General features: G+C 36.1%; 3 protein-coding genes across 3 annotated transcripts in view; 2 read left to right on the top strand and 1 right to left on the bottom strand.

The window, feature by feature from the left end:
* Positions 1-462: 462 nt before the first annotated feature.
* On the top strand, positions 463-4,675 carry LOC108255002 (coenzyme Q-binding protein COQ10 homolog A, mitochondrial). The gene is made up of 5 exons (XM_017450561.3): positions 463-1,002; positions 1,403-1,549; positions 2,426-2,618; positions 2,901-3,002; positions 3,968-4,675. Exons 1-5 carry the CDS (start codon positions 914-916, stop codon positions 4,133-4,135), a joined length of 699 nt encoding a protein of 232 aa, XP_017306050.1. The 5' UTR covers positions 463-913; the 3' UTR covers positions 4,136-4,675.
* Positions 4,676-4,756: 81 nt separating this feature from the next.
* Positions 4,757-8,903, bottom strand: cnpy2 (canopy FGF signaling regulator 2). The gene is made up of 6 exons (XM_017450562.3): positions 8,760-8,903; positions 8,435-8,537; positions 7,166-7,281; positions 6,883-7,080; positions 6,569-6,665; positions 4,757-5,376 (listed from the first exon to the last, which is right to left on the bottom strand). Exons 2-6 carry the CDS (start codon positions 8,529-8,531, stop codon positions 5,333-5,335), a joined length of 552 nt encoding a protein of 183 aa, XP_017306051.1. The 5' UTR covers positions 8,532-8,537; positions 8,760-8,903; the 3' UTR covers positions 4,757-5,332.
* A 1,727-nt stretch (positions 8,904-10,630) lies between these two features.
* Positions 10,631-18,400, top strand: part of LOC108255100 (LETM1 domain-containing protein 1) — a 9,184-nt gene continuing 1,414 nt past the window's right edge. Inside the window, exons 1-8 of the mRNA XM_017450774.3 lie at positions 10,631-10,808; positions 11,391-11,509; positions 12,873-12,988; positions 13,667-13,749; positions 15,274-15,457; positions 16,624-16,728; positions 17,455-17,607; positions 18,044-18,140. Coding sequence (XP_017306263.1) covers positions 10,738-10,808; positions 11,391-11,509; positions 12,873-12,988; positions 13,667-13,749; positions 15,274-15,457; positions 16,624-16,728; positions 17,455-17,607; positions 18,044-18,140 — 928 coding nt within the window. The 5' untranslated portion in view covers positions 10,631-10,737. The remainder of the gene's footprint in view (positions 10,809-11,390; positions 11,510-12,872; positions 12,989-13,666; positions 13,750-15,273; positions 15,458-16,623; positions 16,729-17,454; positions 17,608-18,043; positions 18,141-18,400) is intronic.

Genomic DNA, 18,400 nt, shown 5'->3' with positions numbered 1-18,400 from the left:
TTAACCCCCATGGTTTTTGGAATGAAAGGGAATTCCAAAACCATCACAATTTATAATGCATATATAATATACATGTGTATAAAGTATGCTTATGTGAGAAGATAAAGAGCAAACTTCAGTAGGACAAAACAAACACTGTGCATAATTGTTATTTGTTTTGTGTGCGTTATTGACCCCTCAGCATCCATATGTTGTAATTTGTCTCTGCATTTAATGAATGGAATACCCGGTTATTTAGTATCTGGCAACCTTTACAGCGCACAACTCATTATCCAGACTCTTCAGATTTTACTTTTTTTTAAGCTTATAGTTCTTGTTACTTAAACTCAATATGTGCTCAAAATGTGTATTTTATCTTTTTCTATCTATTTACCCAAACGTGTAGATGTTTAATATTACATTATTTTAAATATATGCGTAGTCGTTATTTGGCTGGGATGTGGTCCATTCTGGCAACCCGGGTACTGACGTGCCCTTGCTGCTAACACCCTGCTGTCAAATGAATGTGTTCTTTGACTATTTTACTCTCGTCTTTAGTGGCCTGAGATACAGTTGACACGCTTGGAAACGCGGTTTAGGGGTAAAATAAACGTTTTAGACGTAGTATTTACGCGAGAACACGAATTATTTCAGGTGTTTAATAAGCGGAGAGTTTATTATTCGGCGCTACTCTGTTAGCTAGCTAACGGTTAGCACTGTGTTGCTTCAGCCGCCGGTCGCTGACCGATAGCTAGCTTTGGCTTCAGGTAGCAGCGGTAAAATGTCATTTTTAAAGCGTTAAACAGTTTTTTTTTGTTTGTTTGTTTTGAACATAAATCTTAATTGGATGGTTTGTTGAAATTAGTTAGCTCGCAGCAGGACGGTAACAGTTTATGTCGGTAATGTTTGGTTTGGAAACTGGGAGTTTTGTTAAATGGCGGGTTGGATGAGCGCGCGCCGACTGTGCATCCGAGCAGCACTGTGTTCACGAGCGCCACTGCAGGAATCCGGAGCGCGTGTCAGGTGAGCTAAGAGCTGCGCATGCGCACTGAATTAATTCAGCGGGTTATAATGTGGGGGCTATTATTATTATAATAATTAATATAATAATTAATAATAATTTAATAATAAGTAACATTTATAACAATAGTTATAAAGATAGCTATAAATATACATAATAAAATTTTTTTTTTAAAAGATGCTGCTTACTTCATATAATAATAGTAATACTGGTAAAATATAATACATCTGTTAGATTTATAATAATAACTAACAACTATATCAGTAGTAGTCGTAGATGTTCATTTAGAGATTAAATTAAGTATATTTGTTCACGCAATCCCGGTCAGTTCATTAACAGATCGGGGGGGGGGCAATACTTTGTGTACCTTGTGTATAACAGTTGTTTTCACATTGTTCATAGGCACCTCGCAGTTTGTTCGGTCTTGCTGAGGAAACCCCAACAATGGACGCTATGCTGGAACCAAAGAACGACTTCAGCAGCACCGACTCGAAGCTTCATCAGCTTCGCCAACAAAAGGAAGCAGTACTCAGAGCGACGCATCATGGGGTCCGATAAATTATATATCATGATATTTATGCCATATTGACGCCCATCACGCGATTATATAAGCGAATCCTTGGTTATTCTTTTGATCGGTGGTGTTTAAATGCACATATACAAACGCACGCTGAAATTTATATACATACGTAACTTCAGAAACAGAAGATTGAGCTAATTAAACAAAGCATAGGTATGGATAATCAGTTATACGATATATTACGATATTTATCACACAATACGTTTATCAATCAATAGTTATTCGTAAATCACATTTAGGAAGCCATTTCACCATTTATTTGCCATTTTGACATTTTCAGCTCTCTTTGAGCTTTGCCTTTTATGGAGTTTGGTGGGCATGGGTAAATGTAAACACGTGGTAATTTACAGCAAGTTGGCATTTTTCGAGATATGCACACGAGAATTAAAATAATGAAACTTGTAAATCTTCTGGGGATTTTTTTTTACATTTACACGCAACTTTACTAAAATATAGAATAAATAAATAAGGCCCAACGTCATTACCGCCATTATTTTAAAAAAAAATTCAGTTCAGAACCAGGGTAATGTTTGCACTTCGTGGTAAAGTTTCTCTTCTACAAGTCCTTATTTGGGACAAATTCATGAGAGAACAATCCCATAATTCTGTTCTCCATAAATGAGGCAGTTATCATGATTGTATAGAAATATATAAATTATTATTCTTATTTTTGTCGCATTTTTAACCACGCTTACAGCCGTTTTATTAACGTGGTATTATTCGTTTTGTCATTTTTCCATGTTCACAAGTATTACATGTGTGAACGTGTTTTTGCAGTCTCGACTCTTTGCGCATTAAAGAAAACACGCTACGTTTAGTACGTTATTATTTATTTTCCTCTTCAGATACTCGATGCAGGAGATGTACGATGTCGTAGCCAACGTGGACGATTACAAACACTTTGTTCCGTGGTGTAAAATGTCCCAGACGGTAATGAAGAGAGCGGGCCATGCTAAAGCGCAGCTGGAGGTGGGGTTTCCTCCGGTGGTGGAGAGGTACACGTCCATGATCACCAACGTTCGGCCACATCTCGTCAAAGTACGTCCGTGCAACTTTTAAAAAAAAATGTATCGGTTTCCTGTTTCTATACCATTTCTAACACGCCTTCGTTGAATTACCATCACAACTCAAAAGTTTTCACATTTCCTGTAAAATTAACATAAATACATAAAAACTTAATATATCTTTACACAAACTTGATCTTACTAACTATCTAGCAGTGTAAAGGTTTTCGTAATGATTTTGGTCATTCTTAGCATTTTTTTCCAGCAATTGATTGGAGTATTCTGAAGCGCGCTCCGTTCATGTTTCTCTCTCCAGGCTGTTTGCTCAGATGGAAAACTTTTCAATCACTTAGAGACGATATGGCGGTTCAGCCCGGGCATTCCCGGATATCCCAGGACCTGCACGGTGGATTTTTCTGTAAGTGCCGTCTGATTTGAGCTGGTGTGCTGCTGATACGCAACCTCATGAATGGGCCAAAAGTCATTTGATGGAAACTCCAGTCACTTCAGACTGTATAAAAGTTTTTTATTTTATGATTCAGTTCTTTCAAAAGAACAATGTTCTGCTCAAAATCTGACTGGAGTAGGTAGCAGTGAACACTTGGCATGCATGTGTTATTGCATCATAAAATATAACAGCCAATCAGGGGCGGGCTTAGCACTAGGCAAACGCCTTGGGCCCCCAGAAGCCAAGGGCCCCCTTAAAATGCAAATTATATATATTTTTAATTATTAATGCTAAATAACTTATGCAGGAAAATTTTAGATCGATGTTAAAACACTAAAATGAGGGCCCCATTCCTATATTTTGCTTAGGGCCCCCAAATCACTAAATCCACCCCTGGAGCCAATCATCTCCCAGGGTTTGGGGTGGGGCTGTTCCTAATTTGTATATGTATACAGTCCTAATGTGGGTTCGGTTTCTTTTATCATAGCACTAATACATTAATGCAAGCAATGTAACAAGTTTTAGTCAAGTTTATGAATAATCGTATATACTGTAATCAATCGTACGATAAGTCGCTTTAAGCTACGATGGCTGGACATAAACCAGGGGTATTTTTTTGTGTGTGCAAATGTGATGGTCTATAAATCTACTAAAGCACAAAAAATAGTTTTATGTAATTGGTACAACATATTATCACAAGTTTAATCAATATTTATTCATTTTGTGAATCCTAACCTGTTAATGTAACTGTAAAAACCCGTTTTAGCAGAAATTAGCATAAATTAATCGCTAAGTTCGCTGTTGTGTTACTGCTTTACTGACTTTAACGCAGTTATTTCCAGTCACCGTAGCCGCCTCTATTCACCCAGTACCGTTCCCACTACCTGTACGCTTTATCAAACACTTATGAACGAATTTCCTTTCCCCTTCTCTAGATCTCGTTCGAGTTCCGCTCGGTCCTGCACTCCCAGCTCGCCAGTGTGTTCTTCGACGAGGTCGTGAAGAAGATGGTGGCAGCGTTCGAGAGCCGAGCCGGGACACTCTATGGCCCTGAAACTCGCATCCCCAGAGAACTCATGTTCCATGAAGTGCATCAGACGTGAAACATCGGCTTTTTTAGGTCTTTACGTGGAACTGTTCTGTGTCTGAGAGCGAGAATGTTTTTAGCTGGAGGAGGTTCTAATTCTCCTAAACCTCTTCTCAGGCATTATGATTATAGTTAAAATAGTAGTCATCCTAAACCTTAAACATTTTTAAAAATAGATATTATTCTCCTAATTGTAAGACTTGAGAACAGCTGTTATAATGCTAGTGACGTTTTATGTGCCATCTTGGATTATTTATTGCACCAAACTGTTATGCTGTCGAATGCTGTAATTATTGTAAAGTGCAATTTGATGGGAGGAAAAAGATTTTGTTCCAATTTCACTTTAAGCATGATTGTGAACACGGGTGATACGGCGAAGGCATCGTATGTATCATAGCACGTCTTGTAGACATTTTCGTGAGGCCCAGCACACATCACTGGAGCCATCAGGTATGGTGTATAACGTGATGATCGTCATGTCATCTTATCGCCCAGCCCTGGTGCACATATTTCAAAAAAGATCTGATCATTATAATAAACACAGTAAATATAACAATGGTTTTGTTATTCCCATCCATGTCACGAACAACAAACTTTTTTGGATGTTTGCATCACACTTGGAGAACGTTATCGAATCGTTTGTTTGTTTGTTTATTTATTTATTTAATGTCAGATGATTCAGGAGCTTTCAGAAATTCAACTCGCTCATGATATTGTGTCATGTGTGAAATCACTAAAGAATCATAAACCACTTGTTGTGAAAACATGTTTATCAAAAAAAAAAACACCAAGTGACGAAAAGGTCAGACAGGAAACACAAGAGCATTATGTTGTACAAAAATTTGGATCACTCGACGGAGAAAAGTCACAAACAGGCACAGAGTCACATGTGACTTTAAATAACGGAATAAAAATAAAAAAATCTTTGCGGCTCACGATACATGCACACACACGCAAGGCAGTAAACTGTGTGTGGATGGTCACATGTTCCCTTTGAGGCAGTTTAAGCATCATGATTAGACCGGCATCAGTGTGAGCCATGTGTTTACAGTGCCGAAGTCGAACACACACACACACAATCTGCATCAAATGTACATCTGAAGCCTGTTCGAATTAAATCTGAAATGTCTCCGTTTAATCCGTGCTAAAACTTCAAATCTAATCCTGCTGCACATGACATGATGTTAGAATATGAAGGTGTGTGATGTTGATGTTAAAGCTCATCGTGGGGTATCTTCAGCGCATAGTCACACAGATCTGCAAACAGAACAGACATTAAATTAGATCAATTTGTTTTGTTCACATCAGAACAATCGTTTCACACAGTGGGGTTACATGCGAGGTTGAAGTTACACATCTTGCCCACAGAGATCTCATCAAAACTGTTCCTGCCAAAATGGTCCCTACGAACAAAAGCGAACCTAACGAACAAACGTGACCCTGGGTATGAAAGTGAACGAAAGTCAATATAGCAAACGAAAGCTGAGCTAGCAAATGAAAATCAACCGTTTAAATGAAAGCCAACCAGCAAACCAAACGGTACCCATCAAACGAAAGCCAACACATCAAACAAAAGCCAAACCAGCAAACCAAAGAATACCCATCAAATGAAAGCCAAACCCTCAAATAAAAACTGACCCATCAAATGAAAGACAAACCCTCAAATAAAAACTGACCCATCAAATGAAAGCCAAACCCTCAAATAAAAACTGACCCATCAAATGAAAGACAAACCCTCAAATAAAAACTGACCCATCAAATGAAAGACAAACCCTCAAATAAAAACTGACCCATCAAATGAAAGACAAACCCTCAAATAAAAACTGACCCATCGAAAGCCAAACCCTCAAACGAAAACTGACCCATCAAATGAAAGCCAAACCCTCAAATAAAAACTGACCCATCAAATAAAATCTGAACAACCCAGCATAATTAACTTCAACACAAAAAGAGAAAGCCAGCCCAGCAAATGAAAATGGAACATCTGTACAAAAGCCGACCCAGTGGGTGGCAGGTGATCCATTAAACAAAAATCAACCCACTGGAGGAAAACCAACCTGGCGAAAAAGGCTGACCCACTGAACAAAACCAAACCCAATAAACGGAAACCGAGTGAATATAAGAAAGCCAACCCAGGAAACAAAAATATATCACTCTGAACGAAAGCTGAACCCAACAAGCGAATGCCTGCCTATTGAGCAAAAGCTAACCTAGCAAGCGTAGCTTCTGTGTAACTCTCAACTCCAGTGGGAAGAGTCTCCAACAGCGAGCCGTCAATTAAGTGTGGTCATTAGTATGTTAGGCCACGCCCATTAGGACAGCTCAGCTGCTGTTTTATCACAACTGATCACAATCCCTCAGACTTTCACTATATCTCTTAGTGTAATGGCATTTTAATCTTAAGACTCAATGGTAAAAAGTTAGTAAAGGTGCAGTAAGGAGTTTTGACCTGTTCTCTTGCTGCAGAGTTTGTCTTTAACGTTGTCCGTCTCATGAGAGAAGAATTCAATGATTTCATCCTCGTTCTGCTCCACGATCGTCTCACACTGCGGGGTTAAACGTAAAACGAACACATTTACTGATTTACTGCCTTTTTTTTTTTTTTTTACTAACACGATCGTTATAAATAATACTGATTATATTATTCACTGAGAACAACCACTTTATTATGATTATAAATGGAAATTACAATAGAATAGACACTACTGAAGGAAATAAGATTAGTGCTTTGATCCTGATGTCGAGCTAAAAGAAAACTCTTACAGCGAATTTTAAGTCGGCTGTGACTCTCGAGTCGTAGGAGACGTTAGATATGTCCTCAGACATGCCTTCGCGTGCCGTGAACCTCACATACATCTTACGATTCGTCGCAGGATCCAAGGTTTCGCCATAATCCTTCATCTTCTCACACACCCCCTCCATCAGCTCGAGGAGATGGCCTTCTGAACGTGCAAACGGAACCTGAAACACGGATGTTAAAGCTGAAACACGGAGACAAGGTGAAGGACAAAAATAAAAAGTTGGAAGAAACAAAAATAATCTTTACATCTTTAGTCGATTGGCTGCCATCGGGGTTGATCCTGAACGAACCGGTTTTGATCATTTTCTTGGGGTCTACCTGTGCTATGGCCCATTCCATCTCATCCACCAACGCTCTGCACGCTGTTAGTACGGAACCAGAACACACACACCATCAGGGTTTGGGTGTTTATCATACACTAAGTATACGTTTATTTTATCTCTTACACCAAAGAAATTTACCAATTATATTTTTGGTATTTATTAGCAAATGACATTTCAAACTGTTTATTCATTTATAATTACTTTTAACATCCATTAAACAAGTTAGTTCCTGTTCTCACTTCATTATAGCAGCTACAAATAGTCATCCCCTCACCAGCCCTCTCTTTATTCTCTCTTAAAGTTAAGACCAAAAAAAAAGACAGCTTTTTGTATCGTGTTACCAAGCAACAAAAAACATTAACTCGTCCCTCTGTCCTGAAAATGTCAGAAGATTGTTACAAAGCGCTGATACTGGAGACTCCTTCCATAAACGTTAGATAAATAACAAAAAAAAACTTCACCATATCAACAATTACACACATTTTTAAGATTGTTTAATATTAGTGGAGCGTTTGTTGTGCAAGTCCTTGTGAACGAGCTGTTGCTATAGAAACGATAACATATTAGAACGAGCCTGTTAATATAAACCTGCGCTACTGTCAGAGCTGCTGTTATATAGAACTCATCAATACCTTCTGACCAATCACAATCCAGAACTCAGTAGCGCTGTGGTGTAAAGCAAACGAGTACGTGAAAAACAAATATGTAGTATTTGCTTTTCTATCCTTTAGTGAACAGTCATTAAAATTATTTCTTCTTATTATTAATCATTTAATCTGGAAACAGACATTATTTAAGAACAATGTGGACTAAATTAATAATACATGAGTATGATGTGTTGTTTTCTTAATAACAGATGAAGAAAGATAATTTACTGTTAAAGTAACACTGGGAAACTCAGAGTCTAGAGGAGTATACGCGTCTCACTCGCTCTAATATTTATTTAACTGAAATTAATAGTTATATCTGTCTATATTTTTTGGGAGGGTGGAAAAGTACCAGAGGAGGTGATATAAAACCACTCCTGCAGGTGTTCCTCATGATGATCATGATGCAGATTGACCCGGACAAGATCCCCCCAGATTATATAATCTGGCACTGTTGTTTTGGTAATACTTTCTCCTCCAGCATAATTAACCTCATACATTTTGACTGAACATCTCCCAGCCCTGGTTTCACTCCATCTCCATACCTCCACACCTGATGTCCTGACTCTGCCTGGCTCCCTGCACCAGCACTGTGAAGGACGGGAGAACACAGAGGGAGAGGAAATACAGCAGCTTCGCCATGTTCACCTGGAGAGATGATAAAAAAATAAAATAAATAAAATAAATAAATAAAATAAAAACAGAGATCCTGCCACATCTCAGTGTCCATGCCACCTTTACAACCGAGTTTACACGCTCTGATCAATACAAGCTGGAACAAACACAACAAATCTTACAATCTGAGGAAATAAAATAACATCCCAGTCAAACACACACTCTATAAAAGTCGGTAATGAGATAAAAACTTACAACTTTTATTGAAGTTTATTGATTTTTCAGTCAATGTAATAGGATGCGCTTCTTCCACGCTGGTCCATAACACTGGGAACTGATGACGTGACCAACCGGTCCGGGGCTGCCCGAGGATCTGCCTGAATGAATCTCTGAAGGACCCCAACTCCATTTTTACAGTTTTTTAAATTTATTTATTTACTTATTTAAAAAAAAAAAAAAAAAAAAAAAAAAAAAAAAAAAAGATTTCATAAAGTCTGGTCTGAACACCATTTGAAATATCAACTAAAGTTAAAGAGATTCCTAGTAAAAAAAAAAAAAAAAAAAAAAAAACCTTCATACCTTTTGCCCTTGCAATTTATTCGTCTCTAACTTCATGGAAATAAAACCGGGAGGTTCTTTCTGTGGTTCTGAAGACGAATCAGTACCTCGTGTCCCGGTTCAACCTCATTCTGGACTGAGATCTTCACTACTTATTTTCACCTCATTTGGTGACTTATTCGATATCAAAGAAGAAATAGAAATGGTCGTGTTGCTATTCAGTAAATGCTGTTAAAATCTTGGCAAATCTCACGTCACCCACTAATCCAGAGAGTCAGCTTCCAAACCTTTCAACTTGACTTTATCTTGCTTTGAAATAATAATAATAATAATAATAATAATAATAATAATAATAATAATAATAATAAAGATTTGCTGATTCCTTTTGTAAATTACAAAGAAACAACAAAAGAAGCCATTAAAACATCCCAGGCTTTAAATAAGTGTATAGCATCTGTCATTATGAACGGAGACACTACTTTAGGTTAGACTTTAAAAAGAGAAAAGTTTTTTTTTTTAAACAACATTTACATTACATTTATTCACTTTGCAGACGCTTTTATCCAAAGCAACTTACAAATGAGAAAGATACAAGCAAAGATACAACCTTCTTGTCATCCCTCATACTTATGTTACTTTCCTCTATGTACGTATGTTGTCTCATTATTTATTTATTATTAATATCGTATATAACACAGTATAAGAGCTTTCTATAAATTGTATTTTTAAAAAAAAAAATCATAATAATAATCATAATAATAATATGATTAATTTATATTGTGCCTTTCTCACATCCGAGGTCATTTGTAATAAATATTTAGTAATATGTAATAAAATAAAAGTAAATATTCATAATAAATGTAGAAAGCATTTCTGAACCGTTTTTGTCAATGTTGCTGTTGATATCCGGTTTTTATTTTGTCGTTGCAAAGCAACTTATGATTGATGATGATGATGATGATGATGATATTATTATTATTATTATTAATAGTAGTACTAGTAAATAAAATGAGCTTAAGGCGTCTGAAAACAGCGACTACAAATTTGTATCTTAAATTAAAATATGTAATTTTTTTTTTAAAATGTCATTAACCATATACTTTTATAAACTTTTTATAAGTAATAAAGATAAACACTGCCCATGTAGATAAATTAAATATATTCTAAAACTTTAAAAAAAAAAAAAAAAAAAAAAAAAAAAAAAAAAAAAAAAAGGAGTAATATTTACTTCCAGTTTTATTTTACTTCAAATTTGTGAGACAATCCTCTACCGGTTGTAATACAACAAAACTGCAATGCGTCACAGAGCCGCTAGAGGGTTTCAATAAATAAACGGCTAAAGCTGAACGGCTAAATGGTTAAACTGATAAATAAGGATTCGACGCTTGTTTTTACTTTTATATGAATAATAAATGTCACTATTTACTGAAATTCATAAACAGTTCGTAGGTTTATATTTTAGTGTTAAGGCGTCTTGTCGTTTTAAGATTAAAAAAAAAAACAACCATCCATAATTGTACGTAGCGGCTGCGCAGCCTCTGCGCAAACCGGGTGGAAGTTGAGTGTCTCGAACGCTCCCGAAAAAAAAAAAAAACACGACCATAACCCGGACATTCCACTTTATCTGTCATGGTGGTTGAACAAGAATTTTGAAGAACATTTTCGCGTTTGAAACATGTTTCGTCTGTGCAAACGAGCTGTTTTTATCCACGAGCAATGGATAGTGAAGGTCAACTTGCCGTTAAGGTAAAGTATGAGTGTAACGCACATGTCTGCTCTCTGCGTGCTCGTGTTGTGTGAGTGGATGTTGCACAGGGAGGATGCTGCTGATTCATTAACATTAAACGTTCACATGGGTTTACTAGTGCAGTGGCGTGAGCTCGTTAAAGGTTTAAGCATGGATTTTATATTTCTTTCTTTATTTACATTTTCGGTTATATTCAAGATCATGTACCTAAGCCGACATTTTGATGACTGATTGCTGAAGTATCATTATTCAAATGATTGAAAATGCAGAGCCTGTAAACTTGTCAGCTTTATAGTGACATAGTATTGTACATTTTCAAGTGTATTTAATAATAATAATAATAATAATAATAATAAACTTTATTTATGTAGCACCTTTCGTTTTGAGTCAAAATCTCAAAGTACTTTATATAAAGATTACAAAATGAGATGAAGAATAAAAGGATAGAATGCATAAGGATAGAATATACTTTGAACAATAAGATAAAATAAATAAATATATTTATTAAAAGCAGAACAAAGAATCACTGTGAAGATGCCAGCTTATTATTTACTTATGAATATCTTTTTTCCCCTTTCTAGTCCTTACTCAACGTCTCCAGTCAGACTGGGAGTTCTGCAGAAGGTGAATGAAAAATGTGAGCGTTTCTTAAAGCAGAGATTTCCTCACTTTTCCATCCTGTACCACACCCTGAGGAAAGGTAAGAACAACCCGATGCTATGAAAGAATCTCTGGCTCGATATACAGGTTTGGGAATTACATTTCAACAAAACAGGCCTCTGCCCCGCAAGCGAGTTTCTCACTGACTGTTCTTTACTGCAGTGAAATTTAAAAAAGAGGTTGGAATCTCTAAATACCTCGTGATTTGATTTGATTATGATTCAGGGGCCACATTATTATAAACATTATATTCCTTACTGATCTTACTATGTGTCACATTTAAAATATAGTATTATATGACTTTTCATCCAGAATGATAAACACTACAGTTCATGTTTTTGCACCATGGCTGTCATAATGAGTTTTTATCTTTGAATGGTGTCTGAATTTTATCATTACAGGAAAAAAAAATGGAAGATTGAAAATGTAAACGGTTAACATTTCATCTTCAGGCTGACAGAATGACTTTTGATGAAAATGAACGACTTGAAATAAATGGCATGTTTTCTTTACACATATCTTAAAACTTCAAAACGTTATACTTTATGTAGTGAGCACTTGTGGTGAACAGAAATTTGAGATAGATAATATTACTGTAGGTGAATAAATAAAACAAAATAAGCCGTGTGTGTGTGTGTGTGGATGAAAAACATTACTACAGACTGACCGATAATCGGTTTTACCAATATTTTTCCTGATATTTAATACATTTTTCCATAATCGGATATCGTTTTTTAATATCAGGTCCACCGATAAATGGCGCCATCTTGTGGGCGTTTTGAGAATTGAATGCAGGACCGCATCTGTTTTTTTTTTGTTTGTTTGTTTTTTAGATTTGTTCGAATTATTTTTAAATGCTTTATTTGTTTTACCTATTTGTTTACCACATCAAAGCTTTTTTTTTTAAAGACACTTTAGCAACAGTGCACTTTATTTAAAATTTTTTTGCACTCTTCAGACCCCTGTATTTATTGGTGAATAAAGAAGAGTTGTTTTGTTTTATATGCGAGGAGGAAGTGAAATTGTCAAAATTGTTCTAAATAAAACGGTTTGTTCAGTTGTGGTGTTATTATCATTGTGTCAAAAACAGAAGTAAAACAATAAATAAATATTTGTTCTGCATATCGGTTATCGGGCGCATAATCATGCAGATAATTGGTATCGGTTATAAAAAAAAAAAACCCAATATCGGTCGATCTGTAATTACATCCTCATTAATATTCAAATGAAAAAAACAAAAAATAATGATAAATTGAGTCCTAACCTGAAGACGTTTTATGCAGAAAAAAATCGTCATGATTGAAACTGATACACGATCTTTCACTAGAGAAACACGCTGCATCTAAATATAGATTATCACTTATTCAGTTTATTCTGTTTTACAATGATGTGTTCAATCTCAGGATTTCGGCTCCTGTTAGAAGACGTGAAGGAAGTTAGTAGAATAAAGTGGACCATATGGATTAATAACACCCACTACAGAGAGCTCCCTTATCGAGAAATGAAGAGACTCATTCTGGTAAGTTCATGTTTCCCAGACGCCTTCTACAAATCAATGAAAATAAATTTTGGGCTTTTTCTTTTTTCAAACACTAACATGTTTAAATTAATACTAAAACCAGCATCTGTTCCTGATCATTAAAACTAGAGACTGCAATCTGACATTTCAATTTCTGCATCATCCCATGCTAATCTGATATTATTTATAGCGACAGTTTACTTAAGACAGCGATCTATTGCAGCATTCCTGCTTTCCTGCTAATACACCCATATTACCATGTATTTATTTATATTTATTCTGTATGTTGGCAATTTCACTACTGTTACCTCTGGCTGATGTTTGCACAGCGTTATATCGCACAAACAAGTGCACACATCTGCATTTTAATACATATATAGCAGTACTGTTGCTTCCACCCATCTTGTATATCTCTTATATTATATATTTATATTTTTCCTTTTCTACCTCTGGTTTATGTAACAGCACTTCAGTCCAGCTATTGTACTTCAGAACAGTTTAAAAAAGTCTTTCCTTCATGTGTGATGAGGATTTTTATTCATCCAGCCATACCGAATTTGAGCTATTTAGCTTTAGCTATTTCACCTCGTACACACACACACACACACACACACACACACACACACACAGTTTATTCCTGATCTGTGCTCAGTGTTTTTGTTTCTTGCTGTGTTTCAGTTTCGACGTGACATGATTAAAGCCATTCCACTGCTCGTGATATCACTTCCTCCGTTCGCCATCGGTTTCGTGTTCATCCTGATGTGAGTGAGGTTTTCCTTTTTTTTTTTCTTTTTTTTAGTAAAGTTGTGTGTGAATGTTTTCATAGCTAAACAGATCTGCCAAATTTAGTAAAAATCGCAGTAACACTGATGTATTTCTTACCAAGCGTGTTCATCACACATGACATCAGCCTCTCCAGGGATGGCAGATCGGATCCAGCTAACTCGGACGCGTTTCCACCGTGAACATGTAGACGATATAGATTCATGTGTCCGTGTTAAATAAAATAAAGACCAAACAACGAGAAAAAAAAAAACGAACCCATTTTTTATAGTTTTAATTTCTTGTATTTATTTGGTGCTTTTTACTTAATACATAATTTGCATTGTTTTTCATAAATATGTTATTTATTATTTCTCTTTCTGACACATTTTTACTGTATGTTTTACAATATAAACTTTTCATATGACAGAGAGAAGAAGATAGAAAAGGAAAGCAATAATTTCACTACTGCTCAGCGCTTATGCGAGTTCGAACTTGTTTTACAGCATTTGTACAGACCTTTGATCTGTTGTATTAACTTTATAATATCTTTGTAAAAAAAAAAAACCCTCAGTTGCTCTGATATTTACTTTAGAACGCAGTAAAAGTTGCCTTTTACAGAATTCCCTAATTCCATACACAATGTTAATACATCAGCGTTTAATTCAGAATATATTGTTTCTAAGCTGTTTGTAACGTACACACACACACACACACACACACACAATGGCCAGGATAACTCACGGCTCACACTCCTATCTATGGACGACACCCACATTTCGTTACATGACACGCCTGCTGTGATCTGTGATCTACACACACACACACACACACACCCCTTGTTAGTTACTTGTATACGGAGGGTTAAAATTTCAAGTTGGTGTTCATATTTTTATTTTTTTTTTGGTGTTAATTTTAGGACTACTCTTAAATAAAAATAAATGCAAGCACCTTTAAGTTTCCACGTGGCAGCATTCGATTAATTTACACTTCTAGAGTAACAGCATAGTTTACATCTGCAAATAGATAACAAATAATAATACATATAATTAATAAACTACTCATATACAGGTGCATCTAAAAAAAAAAAATTGTAATATCATGGAAATGTAAATTTTTTCCCGTAATTGAATTCAAAAAGTGGACCTTTCATATATTCTAGACTCATTACACATGAAGTGAAATATTCAAGGCTTTCTTTTGTTTGTTTTAATTTTGATGAAACCAGCTTACATGGAAATCAAAAACCCACTATCTCAAAATATTAGAACAACAATCTTTTCCACGATATTCAGATTTTTTGAGGTGCACCTGTATGTGTGAGTCGACTCTCAGAGTCAACGCAAAGACACATCGGGTAGTGTAAAGCTTAATTAAAGCCTCTTTTCTCTCGTTAGTAAAATAGCTTGTGTCCTGTGTCACTGTTGTACGGCTCCATATTAAAATGCATCTTCATGTCGCCACTAATTAAGGTGCGAGAGTGCATTATGAAAGCGCTCACTTCCTTTTTTTCCACTCTCCAGGTGTTTGTTTCCACGTCAACTTTTGTTTCGACATTTCTGGACGTCACAGCAGCAGAGAAAGTTCCAGATGATTGACCACATAAAGCGTTCTCTGTGTCAGGTGAAGATCCTGGACAGCTTGATGTTGACTGTGCCACGTTTGAGCGGGTCTCATCAGAGGAGCCTCCTCAACCTGTGCTCCAAGGTTCCTCCACAGTTTTACTATTTTTTATTTTATTATTATTGACCATTTTTAAGAAGAAATCATGGACTGAGTAATGTTTGTTTGCATTCACCCACTGAATCATATTCAGAAGTAATTCAAAAAAGAAATAATAATTAATCATACATATATTTTTGAAATTCTGTGTTCTTACAAAGCCGCTGGTAGCTTGGGAGCCCTACATCATAATTTTTCTGCTTTTAGTAGAATAAGTGATGTATTTGGTTGTAATTGTGAATGTTATACCATGCATTCCTTGTATATTTACTGAGGAAGTAATTATATTTACCATCTTAATCAGATACATTTATATACTGCCCTATATTCTTAAATACAGTCCGCTCTGAAAGTATTGGAACAGCAAGGTCAATTCTACTGTTTTCGCTATACATCAAATACATTGCCGTTTGAGATCAAAACATGAATATGGGGTGATAGATCCGATTTTGTGTGTTTTCCGTCATCAGCTGCTGTTGTGTTCCTTGTCCGACCCGTTCAGTGTCTGGTTGCTCAGTACACCAGTGGGTTCTTTCTTTTTCAGGATGTTCCAAATTGTTATATTGACTATGCCCAGTGCTTATGCGGTGCCTCTCATAGATTTTCCTTCTTTTCTCAGCTTCAAAATAGCTTGCTTTTCTCCCATAGACATCTCTCTGATCTTCATGTCGGTTTATCCTTTTCAAACAACAAATGCGGTCTTTACAGGCGAAACCCAGGGCTCAAACCAAGAGTAGACGTTCAGCTCTATTAATTGTTTAAACAATCGATCTAACAGGACACACCTGGGTAACAAGAAACACCTGTCAGTCACATGTTCCAATATTTTTGATCACATGAAAAAAGGGTGGGTTCAAACAAAAGAGCACATGTTTGACAAGTTGCTTAACATGTCTAGGTGTAAATATGTGGAAATGAAACTGAAATTCTGATCTGTCATCTGTCACGTGATCAAATTTGCCGTTGATTGGATGAATAAATTTAAGGCAAGTTCCGCACATATTGCAGACTTAATAATAAATCAATAAAATAAAAGAAACGATTGCATCGATTGCGAAACTGCAAGTTACTTACAGTCCAGAAATCACAGCAATCGCAGGTTAAAGGTCACCGTAACACTCAGACAGAGCGTAGTTTCATTTGTTCTGCAGGTTCAGGATGGGACGCATCCAAAAGTCTCTGAGGTCCACGCCGTACGGGAGGTCTTCTTCATGTCTTCTCCACTGGGAATGCAGTGTGTGGTGCCTCGTCATCTGGTCAGTGGGACTGCAGCAGTACACTTCCTGTTTGGGTTTTTAACACCGGATTCTTTTCACACTTTATGCCAAATCAATCAGAATATTTAAAAAGATTGTTCATACACAAATACTGAATTGCTAACATGTAAGGAATAAAACACTCCGTGTCATTCTGTTTAAGGAAAATAATCAATGTCGGGGTGGCGTGATGAAGGGCAGTAACTGTTACTAACATGAAGCTGATTACTTTCCTATAGCAGCACGTCCTGAAGTGTTTTATTCCTATTATACCACAGAAATGTGCCAATTCTCAACATTTTTTTATTTATTAATAAACAGCACATCATACTTTATATCAGTTTATAGTTGCGTTCAATGTCAGAGAGACAACTTAGTTCCTGTTTTACTTTGTTAAATATCATGGTTTAAAAAAAATTTTAAGAGAAAAATGAATATGAAAATGAATGAATCAGAGGAAATGGGTGATTCTGAGTCAGAGTTTGCCTGGGAATTGCAAGGAACTGAATAGAATAAACACTTTAACACATTTAATATATGTTGTTGTTGTTGTTGTTTTTTAAAATTGCGAATCATTATGAATAAGAAGATTAACAAATCTTACGTAACATCATGATATTATTATAAACCAGAATAAAAGGAAAGTCATTGTGAAGTGATGCAAAACTGTAAAATCTAATCTTTTTTTGTTTCTCTTTTGTTCTGTATGTTTTCTGTCTCGTCTAGAGATTGTTAGGTTCTCAAGTCCCTGTAATCGTGTGGTTTCCCAGTTTCCTGGTGCGGAGGCGGCTGACCACCAAAGCCCTGGACCTGCTGTATCTGGACCGTGCCCTGCAGCGTCTCGGGCCCGATCAGCTCACTGAGGACGAAATGAGACAAGTCTGAACTTCTAACTCTGTTTCTGTATAAGCAGTCTGACTTTTTTAAGGTTTTAAAAAAAGTTTTGGCACCCATAGTTACGGAGTATGAACACAAAAACTACTGGGGTATGACGAGATGAAAAGGAGGCGTGGCCTAGCACTCCTCAAAGATTGCACTGTATTGTACTGAAACCGCTCTACATCACATCATATTTACTATACTATGTCGCCGATTTAAATAAATCTTACGTTTGCTAGGTTTTATGCTGTAAATCAGTTGCTTTAATGTGTTACATTCTTTACATAGAAATATAACAAACAATGTCTGTTATTTTTGCAAATAGCTGTATATTAATATACGTAGACTATATTAGGTCTCGTAGGTTTAATATCCTCTCACATCAGCTCAGAGTCATTTTTTTTATTTGAGAGTAACTTTGATATTCGCTTGATAGGCGTGTGACCTCCGAGGGCTGAACCCCAGCCGATTGACCTCCGGTCAGTGTAAAGAGTGGCTTCATCAGTGGCTGGAGCTCTCCGCAAATATCAAAGGTCAGTCTTATTTATATATGTGCTCCTTAAACATGCAGTAATAGAGTCCAACAACAGCTGGCTTAAAATAAAAGGTGCATTTGTAAATTGACTCATTTAATACTAACATACACCTCATGTGGATTATGGGTAATACAGACGGTTCTACTGTTTTCTAAAAATCGATGATGTTCCAGTGAGAACACTGACTTGAGTTCATATACACAATTACAAGCATTGTAAAATATATATATATAATTTTTCACGAGATATATGCATAT

The sequence above is a fragment of the Ictalurus punctatus genome, chromosome 21, assembly GCF_001660625.3.
Source record: "Ictalurus punctatus breed USDA103 chromosome 21, Coco_2.0, whole genome shotgun sequence".
Taxonomy (NCBI): domain Eukaryota; kingdom Metazoa; phylum Chordata; class Actinopteri; order Siluriformes; family Ictaluridae; genus Ictalurus; species Ictalurus punctatus.
The sequence above is the reverse complement of the archived record's forward strand: the minus strand, read 5'-3'. Positions and strand labels throughout refer to the sequence as shown.

What these genes read in the sequence shown, in the direction of transcription:
- LOC108255002 (XM_017450561.3), top strand. Translation starts at nt 914, where the DNA reads ATGGCGGGTTGGATGAGCGCGCGCCGACTGTGCATCCGAGCAGCACTG. An exon ending in TCAGAGCGACGCATCATGGG is followed by an intron (nt 1,550 to 2,425) that starts GTCCGATAAATT and finishes TTTCCTCTTCAG; the next exon opens with ATACTCGATGCAGGAGATGT. An exon ending in CCTGCACGGTGGATTTTTCT is followed by an intron (nt 3,003 to 3,967) that starts GTAAGTGCCGTC and finishes CCCCTTCTCTAG; the next exon opens with ATCTCGTTCGAGTTCCGCTC.
- cnpy2 (XM_017450562.3), bottom strand. Translation starts at nt 8,531, where the DNA reads ATGGCGAAGCTGCTGTATTTCCTCTCCCTCTGTGTTCTCCCGTCCTTC. An exon ending in TCAGGACATCAGGTGTGGAG is followed by an intron (nt 7,282 to 8,434) that starts GTATGGAGATGG and finishes CCGTACTAACAG; the next exon opens with CGTGCAGAGCGTTGGTGGAT. An exon ending in ACTCTGCAGCAAGAGAACAG is followed by an intron (nt 5,377 to 6,568) that starts GTCAAAACTCCT and finishes TTCTGTTTGCAG; the next exon opens with ATCTGTGTGACTATGCGCTG.